Here is a 21,826-nt window from a genome sequence, read left to right as displayed (position 1 = left end):
CGACTAAGGGCCCCAATGAACTGGATAATTTGGTAAACAATCTTACCCATGCCAATTGAATTATTTACGAACCAATGATTACATCCCGAACAGCACCCTCCACCTGTCACGCAGGTGACGGAGAAATGCCATTGCGTGAGCTCTAAACACGTCACCATCGCTACTTATCGTCCTTATCATGAAATCGAGACCAGGGATTCTATAGAGGACTCGAGGAGCTTTTCTTTGGAAGTGAAGGGCAGACACCTGAGAGCTCCATAGCCATGATTCAAAAAGGTTTCTCTCATTCGCGGAAATGTTAAACTAGGTGCGGGCTCTGGAGTGCAGAAGCATTAAGCAGGGACTAAGCAAATTGCGTTCACTGACGAGCAACCTCAAAAGATTATTTCCCTCTTCTGTGCTTCAATTGGACAAAGACGAGCATGTCAACTACCATCCAATTACGAGCAATGGCGACCCTGCGAGCCCTAAACCCCGAAACAAACACTACTCTGGATGAGTCCTAAAGAAAGGCTATCCGTAGAAAAAATGGCGCGCGGGATCCCAGTCCTGACGGGCCAGTCCTGCGCGGGAAAAGATCCAAAACCCACCCACGGGGCCCCGCGTCGGCCCAAGTAGGTGGGGCGGGCTACCCGTGGACTGGCCAATGTATAGTTTGTGGGGGGCCCGGCTCGGCCCACGGGCGCCGCGGGCTGGGCCGGGTTATACTCATTTTCAGGTTTTGGCGGGCCTTGGATGCAGCTAACATACACGATATTACAAGTTGGTTAAACAATTAGGGTTTGTAAAGTATATCATATGCAAATATAATTATTCGACCTCTAAAGCAGCTCGTATGAGCTGACGGTCTTTAAAGTTATGGCCTGGCCGCGATGGTTGGAAGACGCATCCTGGATTCCTTGTCGGGGTGGAGGGTATGGATGGCGGAGGGTACACTCTAGGGTGGTTATAGGGTTTTGTTGGCTTGACAACAGAGGGCTAAGCAAACATTTTGGATAAACACTGCCATCTCCACTTGACCATGTGTCCAACCTGCCGGGATTTAAACTCAGAGGCGTTACGATCGGCAGAGGAAAATAGTATTGGTTGCTTGTTTGCTCGCTAAATTTAGAAGTTTAAAGTTACAGATAAAATGATAAAACAAACGATTTGCCTCTAACAAAAGTTGTCGGGTCACGCGTTTGCATAATAGGGCCAGATAATAAGTCCAGGCCGAGTCAAGGCATGAAACGCCGCTACTATATTCGGACCTGGGGCAAAGGGACGGCTAATCCGAGCCCCGGATCCATGGCGCACGTGAGAAATGGAGCCGATTATATAAACCGGCCTCATGCACCAATTCCCCGTACGATGTATAGCTGATTGGACACGGAACATTCCAAGCATCCAGTTGATAACACGACGAGCTATTCATCACACAGCATTATGGAGTGCAACGAACAACACCAGTACTTTGGCTACGACTCAAACAGTCTTCGTCGCAACTACACATCGCGGACTCCTGCCTTTCCAACCATTCAGTCACGCGCTACAATGTCGAGCACCTGGCAGCCGACAGTGGCAGTGAACGGGTCACTGAAATGGATGCCGGTCAACCACAGGTGGCCTACGTCGACGCAACAGGCTTCCATCTCGGCCGCCGTGCTGGCACTAGCCAGCCGCAGCCCGCAGCCGAGTGTTTTAAGTAGGCTCAAGATTTCGGGTGCGATGCCATCCTCAAAGGCAAACACGTGGCCCACGCAGCCCACGCCGATCTGTGCCTCTTCTAGGGTGACCAACACGCCTCGTCTGGTGCCCCTTTCCTCCATTCCTTTCAGGTTATGATGCCGCTGAGAGTTGGCTGAAGCTAAAGATAGTACTCTGGATGACGTCGAGCGCTGTGTGCCAGTGGTTGAGGAGAACGAATAGTCCATGATTCGCCCGGCCTGTGTCTCTCACCGGCATAAACAGGTCGCACTGAGACTGGCTTGGCATCGCTGTTGGGTGATGTGACTTCAACCACTTTACCTCCGCCACTCTTCCCCGTGGCCACGATGGATGGACGGTTTCTGGCTATGTCGGGAAATCGACGCCGTTATGCCGAGCACTTCACTGCCTGGGCTAACGGACGTATTACCTATCCGTGGTCTTGTAGGTATAGGTTCAAAAGCTGAGTGCACGCAAGCTACAGGGTGAAAATCATCTAAACCTTGCCCGGTCTGTGCGGCTACTGTGAAGGACGGGGATGGAAATCACGAACCTCTGTTGGCGTCTTCATAGGAGACATAGAAGGGATCCAACTGGCGATTGAACAGTTTAAACCTTGATAATCAAATATTAAACATTTCACACAAGCTAAAAACAGGCTACCTAGTCTTATATCAAGCATAGCAAGTGACTGCCGCAACCTCCGAGTTTCCTTAACCGACATGCCGGCTCGTCTATTGGATTTCTTTATCAGCTTTAGAAGCATTCAGGCAAGAAGCGGTCCTTTTGTACCAGCTTGTTCTTTATTCCGATGGCCATGGCGTTGCGATCCTGTAAAGTTCTGCGATAGGATTATGCCAGTGACCGGAGATATGACGTAGGCCAAACATATCGAAGGAATGAACGCCTTGTATCCTGGGTGGTCAACTTCTCGGTATGTGGCTGCATTAAAGCCTAATTTACTACATCAACCCAAAACATACATGGCGAAGACACGGGATGGCTGCAATTATAAAAGCCGCTCGCCGACCGCTAATACTCAGTATTATATGTAAGCAAAACTCTTAGGGCTTTATAACGGTACGTCTTGTATATTTGATTTATTTGTTTTAATTAATTGTCCGAACCTTTCTTTTTAGAAATGGACACTATTTTAAAAATGTGCCGATTGCACAACAACGAACTGCTAAATCCCAACTAGACTAGTTCGTCTAACAGTATAAGGTGCTCAACAGCCGCGAAATTTGGCCACGAAAATCTCCGCGGTAACAACCCGGGATGTACGTCCATATACAAACCTGACGCAGGGCTATTCGTTTCTGCAAAATTGTGAGGTTTTTATACAACGATTCTACATATATTATAATTGCGAAAGATTTGTGATTGGAATTTATTTTGTCATCAGGTAAATAGACCGGCTCTGCCGGATTTCGAATGTGTGTGCATGCAGGCTAATTTGGGTCTCCGCCTTATATAAGGATCAATATTAACAAAATATGTAATTCGCGGTTGTTAGCCATTGTGTGTCACAAAAATAAAGAAATTATAACAGGCCCATATGGTTGTAATCTAACAGAACGTTGCTGTGAAATAACCGCACCTATTAACTACCACACTTTTTGCGTGTACAGTGCCCCCGCAGTGCGCTTGCTGTGCCAATACCGTCACGAGCGACGCAAATTAACAAATTGTCCTCAGACCAAAACGAGGGAATCATTTTGGCCAGTTTGATTGGCCGCAAAGCCGTATAGCTGGCAAGCAAGGGTGTCTAGTGTAAGCTCTGAAATTAAATTGAACCGCGTGACCGCGGTTCAATTGGTGGAGCTTTGGGCTTACGTGATAAGCCTTACCGGAGGTGTGGCTTCTGAACTCCACGTGATTGGTGGTGCACAGGTCTTTTTCAAGGCTATACCTATTGCACCGATTCTGACCATAGAATTGCATGTATTTTGATCAGATCCATGTCACCTCACAGAACTACTGTGTAGAATAGCCGTCAAAAACACGAGTTATTTCTTCGTAGGATTATCAGGTGGCCCTTTTACAAGCACAGAGGCCGGAGGCGGCGTTGGAGCGGCTAAGCGAGGTTACGTCAAAACGGGGCCAGACGAACAAACCAGGGGGTAATAAATTAACGTTTAGGAGGGCTGAGTTGAAAAGGCTTAATGTTCCTTACCTCTAGAAAGACCTCCCCAATGCTTAGAATGACTTCCTGATCGACACCCCCGCCACCCAAACTGGCCGTGCGCCCTGTGGCTGCAAGAAAGCTACAAACGCAACGCACCAAATAGAAAATACAACGATTGAGCTATGCAATGCGTAAATTATCCATTTATCCATTTATTCTGTGGCGGTTGCCATTAATTCCAGCGCACCATAAACTGGGTTGGGGTAAATAACAATGGTGCGGATGCGTTGCGTGGGTTTCTTGCAGGCACAGGGCGCACGGCCAATTTGTGTGGTGGGCGTGTGGATTAGGAAGCTATTCCAAGAATTTGGGAGGTCATTCTAGAGACTAGGGGTAAGGTTTAATGTTCGGCCGCAGATGACGAAATGACAAACAGCTTTCATTCTATTCTATACGGATTGATTGGGAAATTCAGAATACATCGTGCAACCATCTATCTAATTAAATAGTGCCAGTCTCGGAAATGAAAAAGATTGGTAAGTTAGACCCTGCCCGGCTCTCTCTTGCCCCATTACGTGACCTTGAACTAACGCTTTGTTTGTTTGTCGGCTACAGGAGAGGCATACTGCGCGACACACAAAACGTACAACGCATACGACAACAACTGTATTACGTTTGCAGAGAACTTGTTCAACGCTATCAAAGTATAGGTGAAAGGTGGAAGCTAGCTACGGTGGTTTTGTGATGGTTGTCTTGATTTTGTTTGTAACTTGAGATATTTCGCTGGGCATTTGAATCCATTTGATTTTTACAGTCTACTTCGACGCCACCGAAGGAGGAGGCAGCCCGCATGAGAATGATGAGACCCACTTTATCCTTCCGCTCTAGCCATCCCTGTCAAATGCTGACGTCGCTCAGCCCTACCGTCATTTCTATAAAGTGATCAGCTTCGCCGTTTAATTCGACAAGCTTTTTCTTTCTTGTTTTCTTCATTTCTTTTTCTTTTTTTCGCTGCTACATTTAGTCTTTCACAATTCAAGAGCCCCTATTGATCTCCAAAAGGCAAAAATCATGGGGCAATATTTCTCGCAGGCCCTAGAGGCCCCGCCCACAGTGGAAACATTCGGTGAGTTCTCTGCTGGCTTCAAATGATCGACGGGCTTTTGACAGAGATTAACACATTCGCCATTCGCAACGCCCCAAGACGATTTCATTACACGCTTTCAAACCCTCATTCGAGGTCTATACTTCAACCGCAGAGATCAACAGTGGCTACTGAACATCTCTGCCGAGTTCAATCTGACGCCATCAGCCGCCGGGGAATGGGATGAATCGAGCCTATCGCGGTTTCTCCGCACCCTTGTCCCGGAACCGCTATGGCCCGACCTCGAAAACTCCATCCCGCTCCTGCACCGCTCCCTTGCGCGCCTCGGATCGTTCCCATACCACAACGCCCCACCCCGTCCGCTGACCGTCGACACGGCCTTGGTCGCCATCGTCGTCATGTCTTTTGAATGCAACCGGAAATGGCTCCGCTTCGATCAATGTGCCGCCTCCGAAGCCGCCGAAGAGCAACAAACTCAGAGGTAGGCCCATCGCGTCTTGTTCCAATCCATGTCCGTCGCCAAGGTAGCCGCTGCCGGTGCAGCCGAATCGCGGACCGATGCCGATGACGAGGACCTGTTGCGGGCTTACCAGCTGGTGCAAGAGGCGAACCAAACCCGGGATTGGGAAAGGAACCCTACGGTTGTGCGACATGGTGACCCTATCATCCCAGTCCAGCATCTCCCTTCGTCGCAATCTCGGAATATGAGCGGCATTATCCCTAGAAGTGAATTCAAATCCCTGCTCAAACTCTCGCTTCATTTCCAGCTTTATCTAGCCGGGGAGCCTGTTGCAGACCAGAGCTTGGATATGGCAGTCGACAGCGTTCTTGGCGCCTTTTTGCCCGCCGATGCCGACGAAAGTTCCGACATCGAATGGGATGCGTTTGAAGCAGCGACGAATGCAATAGGGGTACGTTGGACAGGTTATTCTGTGTTGAAATTGACATGCAAGCTAACTCCTCTCCATCAGCCGAATCTCTTCCTGAATATAGGATACTTGGGCTCGCCCATCGAAGAACCCAACGACTTGAAGCCGACTAATCCTTTCAACGCAAAGGACATGGCCCTTTGGGTAGAACAGACATTCCTACCGCCAAAGCACACAAGCTTGCCAACAGGGGCTATTCTGAACAGCGCCAGCCTGTCTCAGCTTTTGGCAATTCTTCCTAGGAGCTTTGTATTTACGCCAACCACCTCGGTTTCCAGCTTCCAAAACGGCGAGTTCAACATTGGTGTACTCCACCAACACTTGACTTCCGGACAACGCCCAATCATCCTCCTGATATCATCGGCGGGGTCTTCGGTACTGGCAGGCGCCGTCTTCCCGGCCGAGGAGTCGGAAAATCACGAGGGTCTTGTATGGCAGCTAGTACCGACGCTGAAAGTGGCCAGGTCGCAAGGCGATGCTATCCAGACCACACTGGACAGATCGGCTTCACAATTGACCGTTTCGATCGGGGCCTCGCGAATCTGCTTGTGGGAGGACGGCCGCGCTGAAATTTGCGGGTTTGGAGGGCTGACGTTGCAATTTTTGATCGAGGCCATGGAAGTTATTTTCGTTTGAATGTAGCGCTGAATGAAGTCAAGATTTCCACGAGCTAGAGATCAAGATTCTTTTGTTGCTTCCCCATAGAGATTTTCGGTTCCAGGAACATCCTCATCGGCGAACGGACTACGGCCTGGCTGGGATGGTGGATTGGGTCGAGGCAGAGCTAGGGGATTTTCGGCTACTCTCTTCCGCCTCCGTATACGACCTGCATTCCACTCGGACTTCAGTCGAGGAAGGCTACGGCAATGCTGTCGTAGCAGTCTGGGAGGCGATGGTGCGCTCCGTCGAAGAACTCCATGAGCCACCTCTACGCGGCTCCCTGTGTGTCTTGTCCCAGTCCGGTCGCCCATGATGTGGCTGTGTTCAGCCATGGTAAATGAGGAGAGCGGAATAATCCAGCCAAGTGTCAACTGCAGCTGGGAACAGTTTTTTTTCACGTAATGCTGGTTGATGTTGGAGCGAGGGTCTTAATAGGGAGCATGGCATTAAACCAGCTCCCCCGTGACTTATTCAAACAGGACTAATGTACCCAAAGATTGCTTCGTATGACAAACATCCGGCAGTTATTTTGCTTCGTAACTAAAATGTCCACAATAAACAAAGTCTCACCGTGATCCAGGCGCGAGCCGTAGCCATTGACGACTTATCCTTCAAATACCGGGATCTAGGACTGATTTGTTGAGGACTGGTGAAGTCGGTTGAGAACTGGACAGCCGCAGTACGGCAACCAAGGTCGGCGGCCATGGCCGTGCTGTAGCAAAACTCGATGAAAAAAGGATGCGGCTTAACAGAATTGGAGAAACATCATTAATGCCAAGCAATAAATTGTCGAGATTTGAGGACGCGGAACACCCCCAGCACGATGAGAATATCGCAGGAGTAATCGAAGGGTACACGACAGATCACAGTGCCAAACTCAGTCATAGCACACGTTCATCCTTATCTGCCGCAATTCTTGGCGCTACATCTGGCCCAAATCCAGGCCCACACGCGGTTTGGCTATGACGCGCGTGAGTCAATTTGAGCACGATTTAATGTCAAGGCCTGCACGGCTGCCTACGCGTTCCGCAACTGCACGCCGGAAACAATTCACCGCGCCAACAATTGAATGCAATTCTTGTGCTGTGGGTTGAGGGATATCGAAAAAGTGACGCTTTTACAAGACGGATTTACCTACCTATCCGCGCCGCTCTTCAATCTCCGCCGTCGTTGCCGCCATGCGGGATCAGCTGTATATTTCATATTTCAAAATTGCGTTGTTCGGCTTGATGTAGTTTCGCATGCTCTCCTTAATTATTGAATTAGCCGCTACAAATGCCACAAGAGGCATATATGTACACAAAGCCTGAACTTTGAAGAGAAAACCCCCCCAGGCCGCGACGATGGATGGATCGCCTAACAAACCCCAAATCGCTTCAATGGTGACAAGAACTGATGTCATTTACCCCGAATCTACCGAAAAACAATGATCCGAAGAACACACCAGCAATGACGGAAAGGAAGTATCCAACATTCATCGTCATGGCTGCCAACATGCTGGAAATCAGCCACAGCGCCACATGGTCAGCTTAGGCTTGTTCTAGTTCGGGCCTGGGAGGGCCAGCAGCAACCAGGCAACATGTTTACTGCATCGTGGTCCACACCTTTGGGGTTGGCTCTTGAATCTTTAGCTGGAACTTACACCAAGTAACCCGTTGCGCTAATGACAACTTCAGTAGCAGCGCGCGCCGTGACAATGCTCGTTCGAGATCTGCGCCGCTGCTGTTCCATCACAGCAGTGGAAACTGAGAGAAAGCAGCTGGTGACAGTCTCGTGACGGCTCAGGCATCGATTTTCCTCGTCGTCCTTGGTTGGGGCGGCTGCCTGGGTCTTGTGTTCCTGCAAGGTCTTCCAGGAGGTGGCGGTCATCTGATCGTCAAACTCCTCAAAAACAACGTTTCGGGCAGCGATGAGGAGGTATTGGGTGATGGTGAGCAGGAAGATGAATATGCAAGTGCCGGCATATGCTTCGGGGCTGGATGGCGTCCAGGCCCGCGAGAAGAGCGGCGTGGATTGCGAGCTGAAGAAGACCATCGTCATGCCGCCCATGCTCATCGACTGAGCTTGATGGGGGTCCTCGTCTTGCATTTGCATCGTCAGGGTTCCAGGCACGGGTCCAACAGTCGGGTTCGGCTGATGCAAGGTTGGTCGGCAAGTCCTTATATATGGTCGTGTTGTTGCGTGCTGACGTGAGTCCACGCAGCGCTTCTGATTCTGGCTCCCGTTGCAAGCGATTGGACAACTGGGCGCACGACACATGAAGAAAGAAATGCCAAAAGGGAGTAGCTGCCGGGTCGTCCGCGATACTTAACCTCCCAAGCTGATTTTCATCGTGATTCGTAAGAAAAAAACACGATGTGACCCAATTCGGTGGAGAGTCTAAGAGCCGGGATTGGAGAGCTTTTTATCTATTGTGAGAGGCACGTCTTGTTGTCTCTGATCGCCGCGCACCTGTAGGGTCAACAAGTCTTTGACATGTGCACGCAATGGTCTTGGCAAGATTTGCCAGGCTTTAGGTTTGCGTTGGTTCGAGCAAGTATTCGCCCAATGAGGATGGAGCACAACGCCCATTCGGAGCCCCAGCTTGGACCCTCGCCGGCCCCGGTGGGGCAGAACTACGCGACATATCTAGGTACGGTTAGATGGCTACCAAAAGAGCTTGCGCCAGTTGCAAATAGTAACTCCCATGTCGCAAGCCTTCAATTCAATTCACAAAAAAAAAGAAAGAAAAGAAAAAAACCAGATTGAAATATTTCTGGTTTTGCCAACCGGGTTTCCATCCACGTTTTTGATACGCCCTGCTGGCTACATCGTCTGCGTGCAACTGTCCCTCAAAGGACAAGGTCGATGGGAACCACATGAAGCGTGGAAAAACAGAGCAAAAGATGCAATAAAATGCTGCTCCTAGAAGATCATCCCCACTAAATCCACGGATATGGCTGGACGCATTTTCCTTAGAACTCGTTTTCCCTGGAAACTTTGCCTACCGGAGCAATGGTATCTATCTAGTACGAATCGCCCACTCGACTCAAGTTCCACTCGCACATGCCGGCAACTCAGGCAACTCAGCTCAATCTTTGAGGAAGTATGCAACTTTGGCGCCAATGGTGGCATCCGTATATTTTTACGATTTTGATATATTCTATCATTACGGAGTGAAACTAATAAAAGGAATCAAAAATAGGTGAACAAGGCTGAACGGAGGCCGAAATTCATCTCGTTTACCGCACTATATAATGAAACGTACTGCACGATTAGCTGGTGAAGCATTAACAAATACATTCATATTATAAACATATATAAACATATATATATATATATATATATATATACTCCAACTATTTATAGTAGCATAAACGGTCATGTCCAGGCATTAAAATTATAAGTAATTAATTCCTGACTATCGACTTCCCAGTATTATATTTTATATTTACTTTGCATTAAATCTACTAATTTTACTTGCTTCCTTTTGCTCATTTAAAATATAATTCCTGTCGATAAATATTAGCAACTCTACTACCAAACACCCCCACGCCGAACCAGGGGCCGAATAAAAGGGTGGACGAATAGTTTCACAGAATCCCCATATTGACAAAGTAATATTATATAATATTAATAAAAATATAATATATCTTGTGGTGAACGTTGTTTTTCTATAATTTTATTTAAACGAATATATTTATTGAACTGGGTTAATATAATCGAACAGAATTCCGTATAATACCAGTTTAATCCTAAGGAATTGAAGCAAAAAAGTGTTATGCACGTTGCAAAATTGCGTTTAAATAGGAAAACGCGTTATATTAGATAAATAGGTGTTATATTTCTAGCAAAACGCGGAATTAAAACCGTTATAGCTAATTTAGCTGGTTTTAGCCTCATTTAAGTTCGGTGTGGCTAAATATTTTGTTAAAGTTCTAAATGCCAGACGTTGGGGCTGGTTGCGGTGGGTTAGTACGCGACATATCTCTTTCGAATTCTATAAAAAGATGGTTTAAGAATTTACTTATAATATATTTTCCATTGATATATTTCGGTTTCTAATACTGTATATTTTAATATATAAAGTAACAGCTTTCCACCTTTAATTGTTATTTTGTACAAACTTTTTATTATTGCACCCATTGCAACAGCTTTGATTTTTGTCACGGCCAGGCATACATTGGAGAACCTCAGTGTATTAGGCGCTATCGACGAAAATTCTAAACTGAAGAGAAGAGAGAAATTACAATCGTCGACGCGCTCAAGAGACGCGCTTAAATCCGGAGGTAGTGGATCCTTGTCCGATCCCTGGCTCGGTGTGGAGCCGAGTCGTGATTCTGAGGGTAGGTCTAGGGGCCTGATCCTCACGTGATTCTGAGGGTAGGTCTAGGGGCCTGATCCTCACAATTTTTATTATTTCATCGATTTTTCAAAATAATCTCCATTGGCCAGTTTGCGTCACTTGGTTAAATCTTTTTTTCAAAAATGAAAACTTCTGTTAATAGGAATTGTATAATCGCTGCGATCGGTAAAAATAATATAACAAATTAAACGTAATTTAATTTTTATTTTTTAACTATTTATATATTTGTCAAAATCGGTTGAAACTTTTTTTACCTATTATAAAATTACGTGGTTAAACACGTAATTTTTTACACGCATATTTGCCCATAAATTAATACAGGTTATTTTTTATATTAATTGCAAATATATTTTTTTATAAAATTGTAAATAATTGTTAATAAAATAATAAAGGAAAAATAACCGCATTTGGGAAACTGTGTAATTTTTTAACGTTGCAAACAAATACGTTAAAATAACCGTTTCCGGCCTTTTTTAAATAATTTTATTATTTTCTAATAATAATGGAAAACCTATTATTATACGTAAACGGTTAATTTATTATTAATAATTATTATAATAAAAATATTAAATAGTAATTTTGTATTATAATAAATACCGATTCCGTTTTAATCCGTCTATATAATATTTTTTTTTTGGGTTTATAAATTTTCTTTTTATTTTTCCAATTTATATTTTATTACATTACCGTAAATACGTCTTTCATTTCCAATAACTACCTGATGGGTATATTATTATTAGTATAATTTAAAAAATATTTAATTTTATATTTTCCGGTTTAGCGGATCGCGCCGCCAAAAATTCCCAATTTCGAAACGTTAACGTTTTAAAATTATTATTTGCGGTTGGTCCGCGTTTTACCGGCCGAATCCGGATTTTTTTATCCGATAATAATAAATTACGTTTTATTTCCGGACCCGTTTCGCGGGTTAATAAAACCATAAACAAAAATACGTAATTTTTTAGTCCATTTTTCGTTTGATTTTTTAAAATTAATAATAATATATAAAACGTGCTTTTATTATTACCGCCCCTCGCCCCCGCCCCCGCCCGTCCCCCTGCCGTCCGCTTTTTGGCGGTTATTGCCAAAAACGACAAAATTATACGTTGTGACATTTGGACCATGAGATCACCAGACCCTAACCCTGACCCTGGACCAACGACCCACCAGGGTGATACCTTTATCGACGTCGCGTCAAGCTCAGAACTTTGTTTGTTTCCTTTCCTCTCCTCAGAGTAGAATCTTCGTCGATAGGCGCCAATAGACTAGCTTCCGTGCTATGCTTACCCTGGCCGTGACACAATTCTACTCTCTAAAGAATCGCTGGCCTAGCGATTAACAAATAAGGCGCAACAACCTATCTTTACGCCGCTGGCGAGCGACGAAAATAAATCCGCACCCGACAGACCCGACCCGACCGGAGTTCGACAGGAACGTCAATTCCAGTCCCCGACCACGACCGATCCGACCTATGCCCAGGCTGAAGGACCATCCACCTGCGAGCAGGAAATCACAAAGATTAATTACGAACCAGACGGAGCAAACAGACCGCCCCATCGACGACCCGACCCGATCAGAAAGCGAAACAGACTCACGCCCAGGCACCAAGTCCAGTGTCGAGGACGAAATCGAAGTTGCATCTTCTTCGCGGTCCCCGGAGCTCAACGTGAACGCACAAGAAAACAACCCCAGAATGATGGGCGACGCAAACGACCCAGCCAGCGAGATCGCTAGGCTAGAAGCGGAAATACTTAGGCTAAGAAACGCGTTGAGAAACGACACACCCAGTCCCAGGCCCTACCGAGAATTAAGGCACCGAGAGCCATCAGTGGAAAGTGCATTCGGCGGAACGAGTTTCAAAGCAAAAGGGATGGCCGCTTGGCCAGCCTTTACCGAGTTCCAAGGAACAGGCGGCATCAACCCTGCTTACAATGACAAAGCAAAAGCCAGAGCCGATTCACCCCCAAAGTTCGCAGGAGACAAGACGCAATTTGATAGCTGGCTGATAAAGGTGGCCGACAAATTCGAAGAAGATGTCGCCATTTTTAGGACTGAGAAAAGTCGGATGCGTTACCTGATGAATTTGCTCGAGGACAAAGCCGAGAAAGCAATGATTACTCGTTACGTCTCAGTTACACGCCCCTTTTCATCAGTAGCCGAGATGATCCAAATCCTAGAGTCCATGTACCACGACCCCAACCAGTCCATAGCTGCCAGAGAAGCCCTTAAGAAACACGAGTTTGAGCTAGGCAAGGGCCAAGATATCCACGAGTTTATTGCCACGTTTAATTCACTAGCCCAGCAAGCAAAGGTTCGGGAAGAAGACTGGAAGCAAACCTTGTGGGGATGTATACCCGCCGACCTCGATCACCGTCTGCTGCACGATAGTGAGAACATCGACATAGACTACGAGACGTTTTGCCAGTACGTTACCAAAGCCGTCTACAGCAACCAACTGGCACAAGAAAGGCGCAAAGACCGAGAGAGCACCGACAAGACCAGCACGAAGAACGAGACCCGGAGCAGGCAGAAAACAGCTTCGACGAAAGTCCGTTCGCGCTACAAGCCCAAAGATTATCAAGGGGATAGAACGGAACCAATCACGATGGCTAAGGCCGGTCGCTCACTGACTTATGAGGAGAAAAAGGCGCATTGGGATGCCAACACCTGTTTCATGTGCGGAAGGGGTGGCCATAATTCCAAAGATTGTCCCGAAAAAGAGAGAATAAGGGATGTCAAAGCAGTGAAGCAAAAGCAACAGACGAGTACCTTAGATTCGGAAACCACAGACGAATCGGGAAAAGAATGAGACCGCCGCAAGCCTCCTCGGTGGTCCAGATGTCTACGATAGCTCAAATTGGTAGTAACCCACGACCTAAATCTTTCATTATTCGAACTCAGATACAGGTTAATGGCGTAGCACTATCAGTTAAAGCTCTTTGTGACACCGGAGCAGACATTTCTCTTTTGATCAGCCCAGCAATCGCTAAACAAGCCGCAGAACGGCTAGGAGCCCGGCTTCAAAGGTTAAAAACCCCGCTACTTTTGTCGGACTACCGCAAACAGGACGCAGGACGCATTACGCACAAACTAAAAGCGACCTTGGAAATCGATGGACGCCGGTTCAGCAACCAAATGTTTTACGTGACGGAAAGTGGGCATGATATGTTTATTGGGCAGGATTGGCTAGTTGAACAGGATGTTTGGATCCACCCGAAAACGCAAACGTTCGCATGGCCTGAAAGGACACCGTCGCTGGCAAAATTCTCGCCAGCCATTAGACTTCCGAACATGTTGGACAAGCCCGATCCGGTTGCACAAGCCGATGCAGAGCGGCGCGACCGAGCATTCGAACGGGAAACCAAAAGGGTGCAAATACTTCGACGACCGTGGCGCCAAACAACCTTTTTAGAACCCAGACCAACGACCCCGGTCGTCTTGGGTGAGGACCGAGACGTTGTAAATATAGCCGCCCTTCAACACAAACTGGACACCGACCCCCGACAAAAGCGATGGAAATCGTGCCCAATACCCACGCAGCCCATCACGTTAGAAATTGGACCCGAAAAACCCGCCATCAGCCTATCTGCCGTCGGCCGTTCGTACCAATGGAAAACCAACAAGGGAGAACCAATCCCGTTCCCGGAAGATGAAGACCCCGACCATGTCGAACTGGTCCGAAGCAAACTGCCATCCCGACTCGCTCACCTGGAGGGATTCTTTTCGAAAGCAGCTTCCACCAACCTGCCTCCACATCGCCCAGGGCACGATGTAATTTTGGAGCTAGACAAGCCGAAAACAGGATCGCCTCCGACGTACAGGACACCTGTGGAATTCCTGCCGCTCGAAAAGGAAACAGTCGACGAGCTGCTGCGCATTGGGTTTATCGAACCCTGTATGCAGGCCGACCCAGCGCCTGTCCTGTTCGTACCTAAACCACACTCCAAAGAACGCCGTTTTTGCACCGACTACCGATGGATTAACCAGTTTTTGAAAGATCGATTCGTACCAGCCCCGGATGTCAACGGAACTATTTTTAATTGTCGCAATGCAAAGAGGTTTACAAAAATCGACATTATTCGAGCTTTTAACCGGTTACGTATGGCGGTTGGCTTAGAGTACCTCACTGCTTTTCGCACCCGACAGGGCACCTTTCAATGGAAGGTGCTTCCCTTTGGGCTAAAGGTCGGCCCAGTTTGGTGGCAGTTATTTATTAACGCTCAGCTAAATGAACTTTTGGACTTGTTCGCCAGCGCATACGCCGACGATGTTTTGGTTTATTCCGACGGAAACGAAGAAGAACATTGGGACCAAGTAGAAGAGGTTATTTACCGATTAAGCCGAGTCGACCTCCAGGGAGATATTAAAAAGTCTCGATTCAACGTTACCACGGTCGATTATCTTGGCATCGTTATGGACGCAGGTCTGGGCATCCGTATCGATCCAGACAAACTGCAGGCAATTAGCGATTGGAAGTTCGAAGACCTCACGTCCAAAACAGCCGTGCGTTCCTTTTTGGGATTGTGCAATTACATTCGAATGTTTTGCCACCATGCCAGCAGCGTCGCTGAGCCGTTAAACCGACTGTTGAAGAAAGACGCCAAATTCGCTATGGGCCCCGAACAGAGGCGAGCATTTGAGGAAATGAAACGTTTAGCCTGCGATGCACCGGTTATGGCATTTTTTACCCCAGGCCGACCGACCAAGGTAGAAACCGACGCCTCACGCAACGCGACCGGCGGAGCAATCTGGCAACAGCAACCGGGTGGAGAATGGAAGCCTGTGGGATATTTCTCAAAAACGATAACCCCAGCAGAACGCGCATACCCGATCCAAGACCGAGAGCTGCTGGCAGTGGTTCAAACGCTGAAACATTACGAACCAGAATTGTTAGGGACAAGCTTTTTCGTGGTTACAGACCACCAAGCTTTAGTTTACTATTCCACAAAACGACTCCTTTCGACTCGACAGGTGCGTTGGGCAGATTTCCTGGCCAACTTCAACATTACGTTTCAGTACCGCCGCGGCAAAGACAATATAGCCGCCGATGCCCTGTCCCGCAAGACGGCAGACCTTCCAACAGTTAAAGCTCGGGAAAAAGAAGAACGAACAATGATTTTAATCCCACCTGAGAAGATTACACCTACGGTGGCCGCCGTCAGCACTGCCGACCCAAACGCTCACGTGGTGAGCGGCGCAGATTTGGTAGACCTAATACGACAAGAGAACGAAAAGCAAAAGCTAGGCCAACACCAAGGAAAGCTAGTCGTCCCGGAAACGACTTTAGACGGACAGATTTTTTTAAGGACCGCTCTGATCCGTGAAGCTCACGAGCCCAAAATATTCGCCCACGCAGGACAGAACAAGACGATACAAATAATCAAAAGACGGTATTTTTGGGAGGGCATGAGTCAAACCATTCGGAAATACATCAAAAACTGTCACGACTGCGAGCGAAATAAAGGCAGACACGACAAGACCCCGGGCCTATTGCATCCGCTACCGATACCGAATTACGTTTGGGAACATGTAGCAGTTGACGGAAAGGACATGCCCAAAGACAAGTTCGGATACGACTACGTGTGGGTGTTCGTTTGCAAGTTCAGTCGCCTGATAGCCACCATCCCAGGACAGAAGACCGACACAGCAGAAATCCTGGCCTCCCGATATTACCGATACCTATACCGTTTCCTAGGACTACCTTTCGTTTGGATTAGCGACAACGCCGGGCCGTTCATCTCCGAATTCATGGCGACGATAAATGAACTCACGGGTACTAAACACCGACACGGCAGCGCCCTGCACCCTCAAACACAAGGTGCCGTAGAGATAACCAACCAGGAACTGGACCAAAAGCTGCGGTTTTATATCGACAAATACCAGACCAGTTGGAGCGTACATTTGCCTGCTTTGGATTTTGCCCACAACGCCGCGTGGCATTCCAGCCTTGGTATGTGCCCGTTAAAGGTAGTGCTCGGGACCGAACCCCGAAACCCGCTGTCCACCGACCTGCCAACCACGACCGTTGATTCAGACCAGAAACGAAAAGCGCTGCAGATCGTCCGCCAGACTAAAGAAGTCCAAGAGTTGGCTCGCCAAAACGCGCTAAAAACGCAGGCGAGGCAGGAAGAACAAGCCAACAAAAAGCGGCGACCAGTAGATTTTGGGGTTAACGACTATGTTTTCGTCAAGAAAAAAGGGTTTCCGACGACCGCACCGACGACCAGATTGGATTCACAGTGGACCGGACCATGGCAGATTCTAGAAGAACGAGGATATAGCTATGTTTTGGACGTACCTGAATCGTTTAAAGGAAAAAATTTGTTCCACGCAGACCGCCTCCGCAAGCCGCAATGGACCCATTACCACAACAGAAAAGAGAGCCGCCTCCGCCAGAAGAGATCAACGGAGAACCAGAGTTTGTGGTCGATAAAGTTTTAGCGTCCCGATTATTTGGCCGGAGTAAGATATTGCAATACCAGGTCGCATGGCAAGGATGTGATCCAGACGACACGTGGTACCCGGCTGAAAACTTCAAGAATTCAGCGACAGCCCTTGACGACTTCCACAAGAAGTACAAAGATGCCGCAGGACCGCCGAAGCGATTGGCAATCTGGATAAAAGCCGCTGCCGAGGATAAGTTGGACGAACCGAATCAGGAGGATAACGTGGCGGAGCATGGAGAGTTAAACGGTAAAAGGAAAAAGCGACGACATGGTTAACTTGACAAGAGCCTCGCATGATCTCCTGCGTCGACATACGAGGTTTGGAAGGGGGTAGTGTGACATTTGGACCATGAGATCACCAGACCCTAACCCTGACCCTGGACCAACGACCCACCAGGGTGATACCTTTATCGACGTCGCGTCAAGCTCAGAACTTTGTTTGTTTCCTTTCCTCTCCTCAGAGTAGAATCTTCGTCGATAGGCGCCAATAGACTAGCTTCCGTGCTATGCTTACCCTGGCCGTGACAAATATTAATTTATACGTTATATTTTATTTATATTTTAAATTTCTTCGTAATTTTCCCTGGTAATTTTTTATTTATTACGTTAAATCCAATTTTTTATACGTACCCGGAATTTGTTCGCAAAAATTAATTTTTCCAAAATATTATTGGGGTATTTTTTCGTTATTATATTTGCGGGATTATTAAATCCGTTAATTTATTTAATTTCCTAGATTGTACGGTTTTTATATAATTATTTAATCGCCAAAATATTAATTATTAATTTTTTTTCCAAAATAGTATTTAACCGTACCAAATATTTGTACAGCGATTTCGAATTCGTGCAAATTACCAATTTTGGGCTCGGTAAATTAATTTGTTCATAAATTGTTCCGAACGTCCGTGCAAATATATAATTTAAATCCAGGTTATTTGTTATTTTATATATTTCGTGAACCAAATTGCTACAAATAATACGGTTGCATTTAACGGAAAACCAATATGCGATATTATTTTAAATTTTAAAACCGGCGTTATTTTCGATATTAATTTCGGTACCAAATATAATTAAATAACCGATTTGGGAATTTATATTTACCAAATTGGCTAATAATTTATTAACAAATACGTGTCACAGACCTGAAGGACAGCCACTGGGCTGTCGCTTAGTCATGACCCCTGTCACGTGAAGGCGCGAGGGCCGAGCGCCTCGCGCGCGTATATCTACGCGAAATCTCTGCAGTCTCCGATATGTAGCTCCTCGAGCTACGTCTTCGTCAACAACCACCTGCTACCCTGTACCTGGAAGACTAGATAGCCAATATACTCTGTCCTGTTACCTGATCGCCCGCACCTACCTGTCCGCCCTGCCTGCCCGTGACATTACGTAGCTCCTTCATTAGGTGCCCGCGATGCCTGCGTCACTGCAACCCCCGATCTTAACCGATTCGACCGAGGAACTGATCGAACACCTACAAGGACACCCTGAACAATGGGTGTCTTACATCTCCGATTCCTACCAAAAGCTGCAACTATTGCACGATAGCAACGTCCGCCTGAACTCCTGCCTAGAAATGCAGGAAGCCGAGACCCAACGCGCCCGCGCCGAGACCCAAGGCGCCCGCGCCGAAACGGACCGTGTCCGCGACAAGGCGCAGGCCGACATTCTGGCCATGGCCATGGAAAAGGCCTCCGCCATAACCTCCCGGGATGCCGCTTTCGCCGAATTAGAGAAAACACGGTCCGAACTGAAGGAAGTTCGGACCGTAACGCTACCCACGGTACACATAACCACCCCCGCCCCAACTACCAACACGCCTGTTGAACCCCTTATGGTTACTCCTATGGGAACGACTCCGCCGCCTGCTTCCGAACATCCCGCCTCCGCCCGCCTTTCTGAACGACTTCCAGACCCCGATAAATTTACGGGCGCCCGCTCCGACCTCCGCCGCTTCGCCACCCAAATCCGGGGGAAGATGACCTCAAACAAAGACCGCTTCCCCAACCCCGAATCACGCCTGATTTATATAGCCGGTCGACTGTCCGGTAAAGCGTACAACCTGATCCTGCCCAAAATGGTCGGAGGCACACCCCAATTCGGAGACTATACGGATCTCCTCCAATACCTAGAGGAGGCATTCGGGGACCCCGACCACGTCCAAAACGCACAAAACAAACTATATGCCCTGAAGCAGCGGAACGTAGATTTCGCCGAGTATCTGTCGGAGTTCCAACGCCTGTCTTTGGAAGGAGAAATGCCGGAGGATGCCCTCCCCCCTCTTTTATTCCAGGGAATATCGGAAGAGCTCCAGGACATGCTCCTCCACAACCCCGCCCCATCTCGCCAATACCACGAATTCACCCGACACCTGCAAAGCTTGGATAACCGCTACCGCCAGCACCAGCAGTATAAAAATAGACAGACACGTACCCCTCGGGCCGCAGCGCCCCCCGCGCGCGCGGCTCCCCGAACCCAACCCGATATACCGCGGGCCGCCCCCAAGCCAAACGCGGAGCTCCCGCTTAACGACCCTATGGACCTGAGCAGCCAACGCCGCCACAACCGCAAGGAAAACATGCTATGTTACCGTTGTGGATCCCAAGAACATTTCGTTGCCAAATGCCCGGAACCGGATACCCGCCGCACGCGGCTGCACCAGGCCGGAATCGAACGATCCAGGTCCAGGTCCAGGTCCCCGCGCCAAATACAAACCAAACTCCCTAAAAACCCCCGCCGCGGCTCGGACGCCAGCCGCTCCAGCAGCCGAAGTTCGAAAAACGGAGCCCGCCTGGGATAAGTCGCCCCCAGGCCGCCAAGGCCGCGCATAGACCGCCGGCGATCCGCATCTCTGCCGCCGCCGTTCACGGGTTCCCCGTTGAAGAGGAATATAACCAACGATCCGACCTGATGATCCTGCCTGCCGAACTGACAGTGGGGGGCCAAAACCTCCCAACCTATGCCCTCACCGATTGCGGTGCGGAAGGAAAATGCTTCCTCGACCAAGGATGGGCCGAAGAACGCCAACTACAAATGTATCCGCTGCGAAACCCATTCGACATCGAAGTATTCGACGGAAGGACCGCCGAAAGTGGGAAGTGCACCCATTATGTCCGAGGACAATTGAGAATCAAGGACCACATCCAGAAAAACGCGCTGTTCTTCGTCACACAGCTAGCCCACTACCCCATTGTGCTAGGAATGCCTTGGCTAAAGCAGCACGATCCAACGATTGGATTCGCGTCACACGTTATTACGTTTGACAGCGACTATTGCCGCCGACACTGCAATATGCCCGACAAACCGGAGAAGGTTAAAGCTTTACACGCCGTACCAAAAAAAAGCCGCCCCCAGTACCAGGCTGACCGACCGCCGTCCCTCCGCGAAATGGATATCGCCCCTATCTCCCTGCAAGCCGCGAGCATGTACGCCCGCCGCCGATCCTGCCGACTGTACGCCGTAACCTTGAAACAGATTGATGAGGTCCTAGCCGCCGACCCCCAAAATAGGAACGGGCCGACCCTGCCCGAAACAATCCGGGAATTCGCGGACGTATTTTCCCCGCAAGAAGCCGAGAAGCTGCCCCCACACCGACCGTCCGACCACCATATCCCGCTTATAGAAGGAAAAACGCCGCCGTTCGGCCCCCTGTACGCCATGTCCCGCGAAGAGCTGATAGCCCTTAAGGAATGGCTGACCGCAGAGTTGAAAAAAGGGTTTATCAGACCCAGTTCGTCATCCGTCGCCTCGCCCGTTTTGTTCGTGAAGAAGCAGGGAGGAGGGTTGAGGTTTTGCGTGGATTACCGCGCGCTGAATAACATTACCGTAAAAGACCGTTACCCGCTGCCGCTAGTCCGAGAGACCCTGAACAACCTGGCCGGCATGAAATTCTTCTCGAAAATCGATATCGTTTCCGCTTTTAACAATATTCGGATTAAAAAGGGGGAAGAATACCTGACGGCATTCCGCACGAGATTCGGCTTATACGAGAGCCTAGTCATGCCTTTCGGGCTAACGGGAGCCCCCGCGACGTTCCAGAGATATATAAACGACTCCCTGCGCGAATACTTAGACGTATTTTGTACAGCCTACCTGGACGACATTTTGATTTATAGCCGCACCCGAACAGAACACGAAGAACATTTGAAACTTGTACTGGAAGCCCTGAGGAAAGCCGGGCTATACGCCAACGCCGCGAAGTGCGAATTTTTCGTGACGGAAACCAAGTTCCTGGGCCTGCTGGTCGGCGTCGAAGGCGTAAAAATGGACCCTGAAAAAATCACCGCTGTCCTGGACTGGCAAACACCCAAAAAGCTTACTGACGTACAAGCATTTTTGGGGTTTGGCAACTTTTACCGGCGCTTTATCCGAGATTTCTCAAAGATCGTAGCCCCTTTGACGAGATTGACCAAGAAAGACGTCGCATTCGAATGGAATAGCGCCTGCGAAACCGCCTTCCGACTGCTGAAGAGAAAGTTTACCGAAGCCCCCGTACTGGCGCACTTCGATTGGGAAAAGGATGTGATC

At 48.3% G+C, this 21,826-nt stretch overlaps 5 protein-coding genes across 5 annotated transcripts; 3 read left to right on the top strand and 2 right to left on the bottom strand.

Moving 5' to 3' along the window:
• Positions 1 to 1,517: 1,517 nt before the first annotated feature.
• Positions 1,518 to 1,913, bottom strand: MGG_02285 (uncharacterized protein; the record flags this gene model as incomplete). Its single annotated transcript, XM_003709003.1, has 1 exon — positions 1,518 to 1,913. The coding sequence occupies one exon, from the start codon at positions 1,911 to 1,913 to the stop codon at positions 1,518 to 1,520; it is 396 nt and encodes a 131-aa protein (XP_003709051.1).
• A 2,972-nt stretch (positions 1,914 to 4,885) lies between these two features.
• MGG_14592 (uncharacterized protein) lies at positions 4,886 to 5,404 on the top strand (the record flags this gene model as incomplete). Its single annotated transcript, XM_003709002.1, has 2 exons — positions 4,886 to 4,940; positions 5,019 to 5,404. 2 exons carry the CDS (start codon positions 4,886 to 4,888, stop codon positions 5,402 to 5,404), a joined length of 441 nt encoding a protein of 146 aa, XP_003709050.1.
• A 24-nt stretch (positions 5,405 to 5,428) lies between these two features.
• On the top strand, positions 5,429 to 6,821 carry MGG_02284 (uncharacterized protein; the record flags this gene model as incomplete). The annotated part of the gene is made up of 3 exons (XM_003709001.1): positions 5,429 to 5,830; positions 5,891 to 6,469; positions 6,570 to 6,821. The coding sequence occupies 3 exons, from the start codon at positions 5,429 to 5,431 to the stop codon at positions 6,819 to 6,821; spliced, it is 1,233 nt and encodes a 410-aa protein (XP_003709049.1).
• Positions 6,822 to 8,146: 1,325 nt separating this feature from the next.
• On the bottom strand, positions 8,147 to 8,602 carry MGG_02283 (uncharacterized protein; the record flags this gene model as incomplete). Its single annotated transcript, XM_003709000.1, has 1 exon — positions 8,147 to 8,602. One exon carries the CDS (start codon positions 8,600 to 8,602, stop codon positions 8,147 to 8,149), a length of 456 nt encoding a protein of 151 aa, XP_003709048.1.
• Positions 8,603 to 10,429: 1,827 nt separating this feature from the next.
• On the top strand, positions 10,430 to 11,006 carry MGG_16085 (uncharacterized protein; the record flags this gene model as incomplete). The annotated part of the gene is made up of 3 exons (XM_003708999.1): positions 10,430 to 10,454; positions 10,642 to 10,833; positions 10,996 to 11,006. 3 exons carry the CDS (start codon positions 10,430 to 10,432, stop codon positions 11,004 to 11,006), a joined length of 228 nt encoding a protein of 75 aa, XP_003709047.1.
• Positions 11,007 to 21,826: the final 10,820 nt, after the last annotated feature.

The sequence above is a fragment of the Pyricularia oryzae genome, chromosome 1, assembly GCF_000002495.2.
Source record: "Pyricularia oryzae 70-15 chromosome 1, whole genome shotgun sequence".
Lineage (NCBI taxonomy): Eukaryota > Fungi > Ascomycota > Sordariomycetes > Magnaporthales > Pyriculariaceae > Pyricularia > Pyricularia oryzae.
This window is presented reverse-complemented; position numbering and strand designations above follow the sequence as displayed.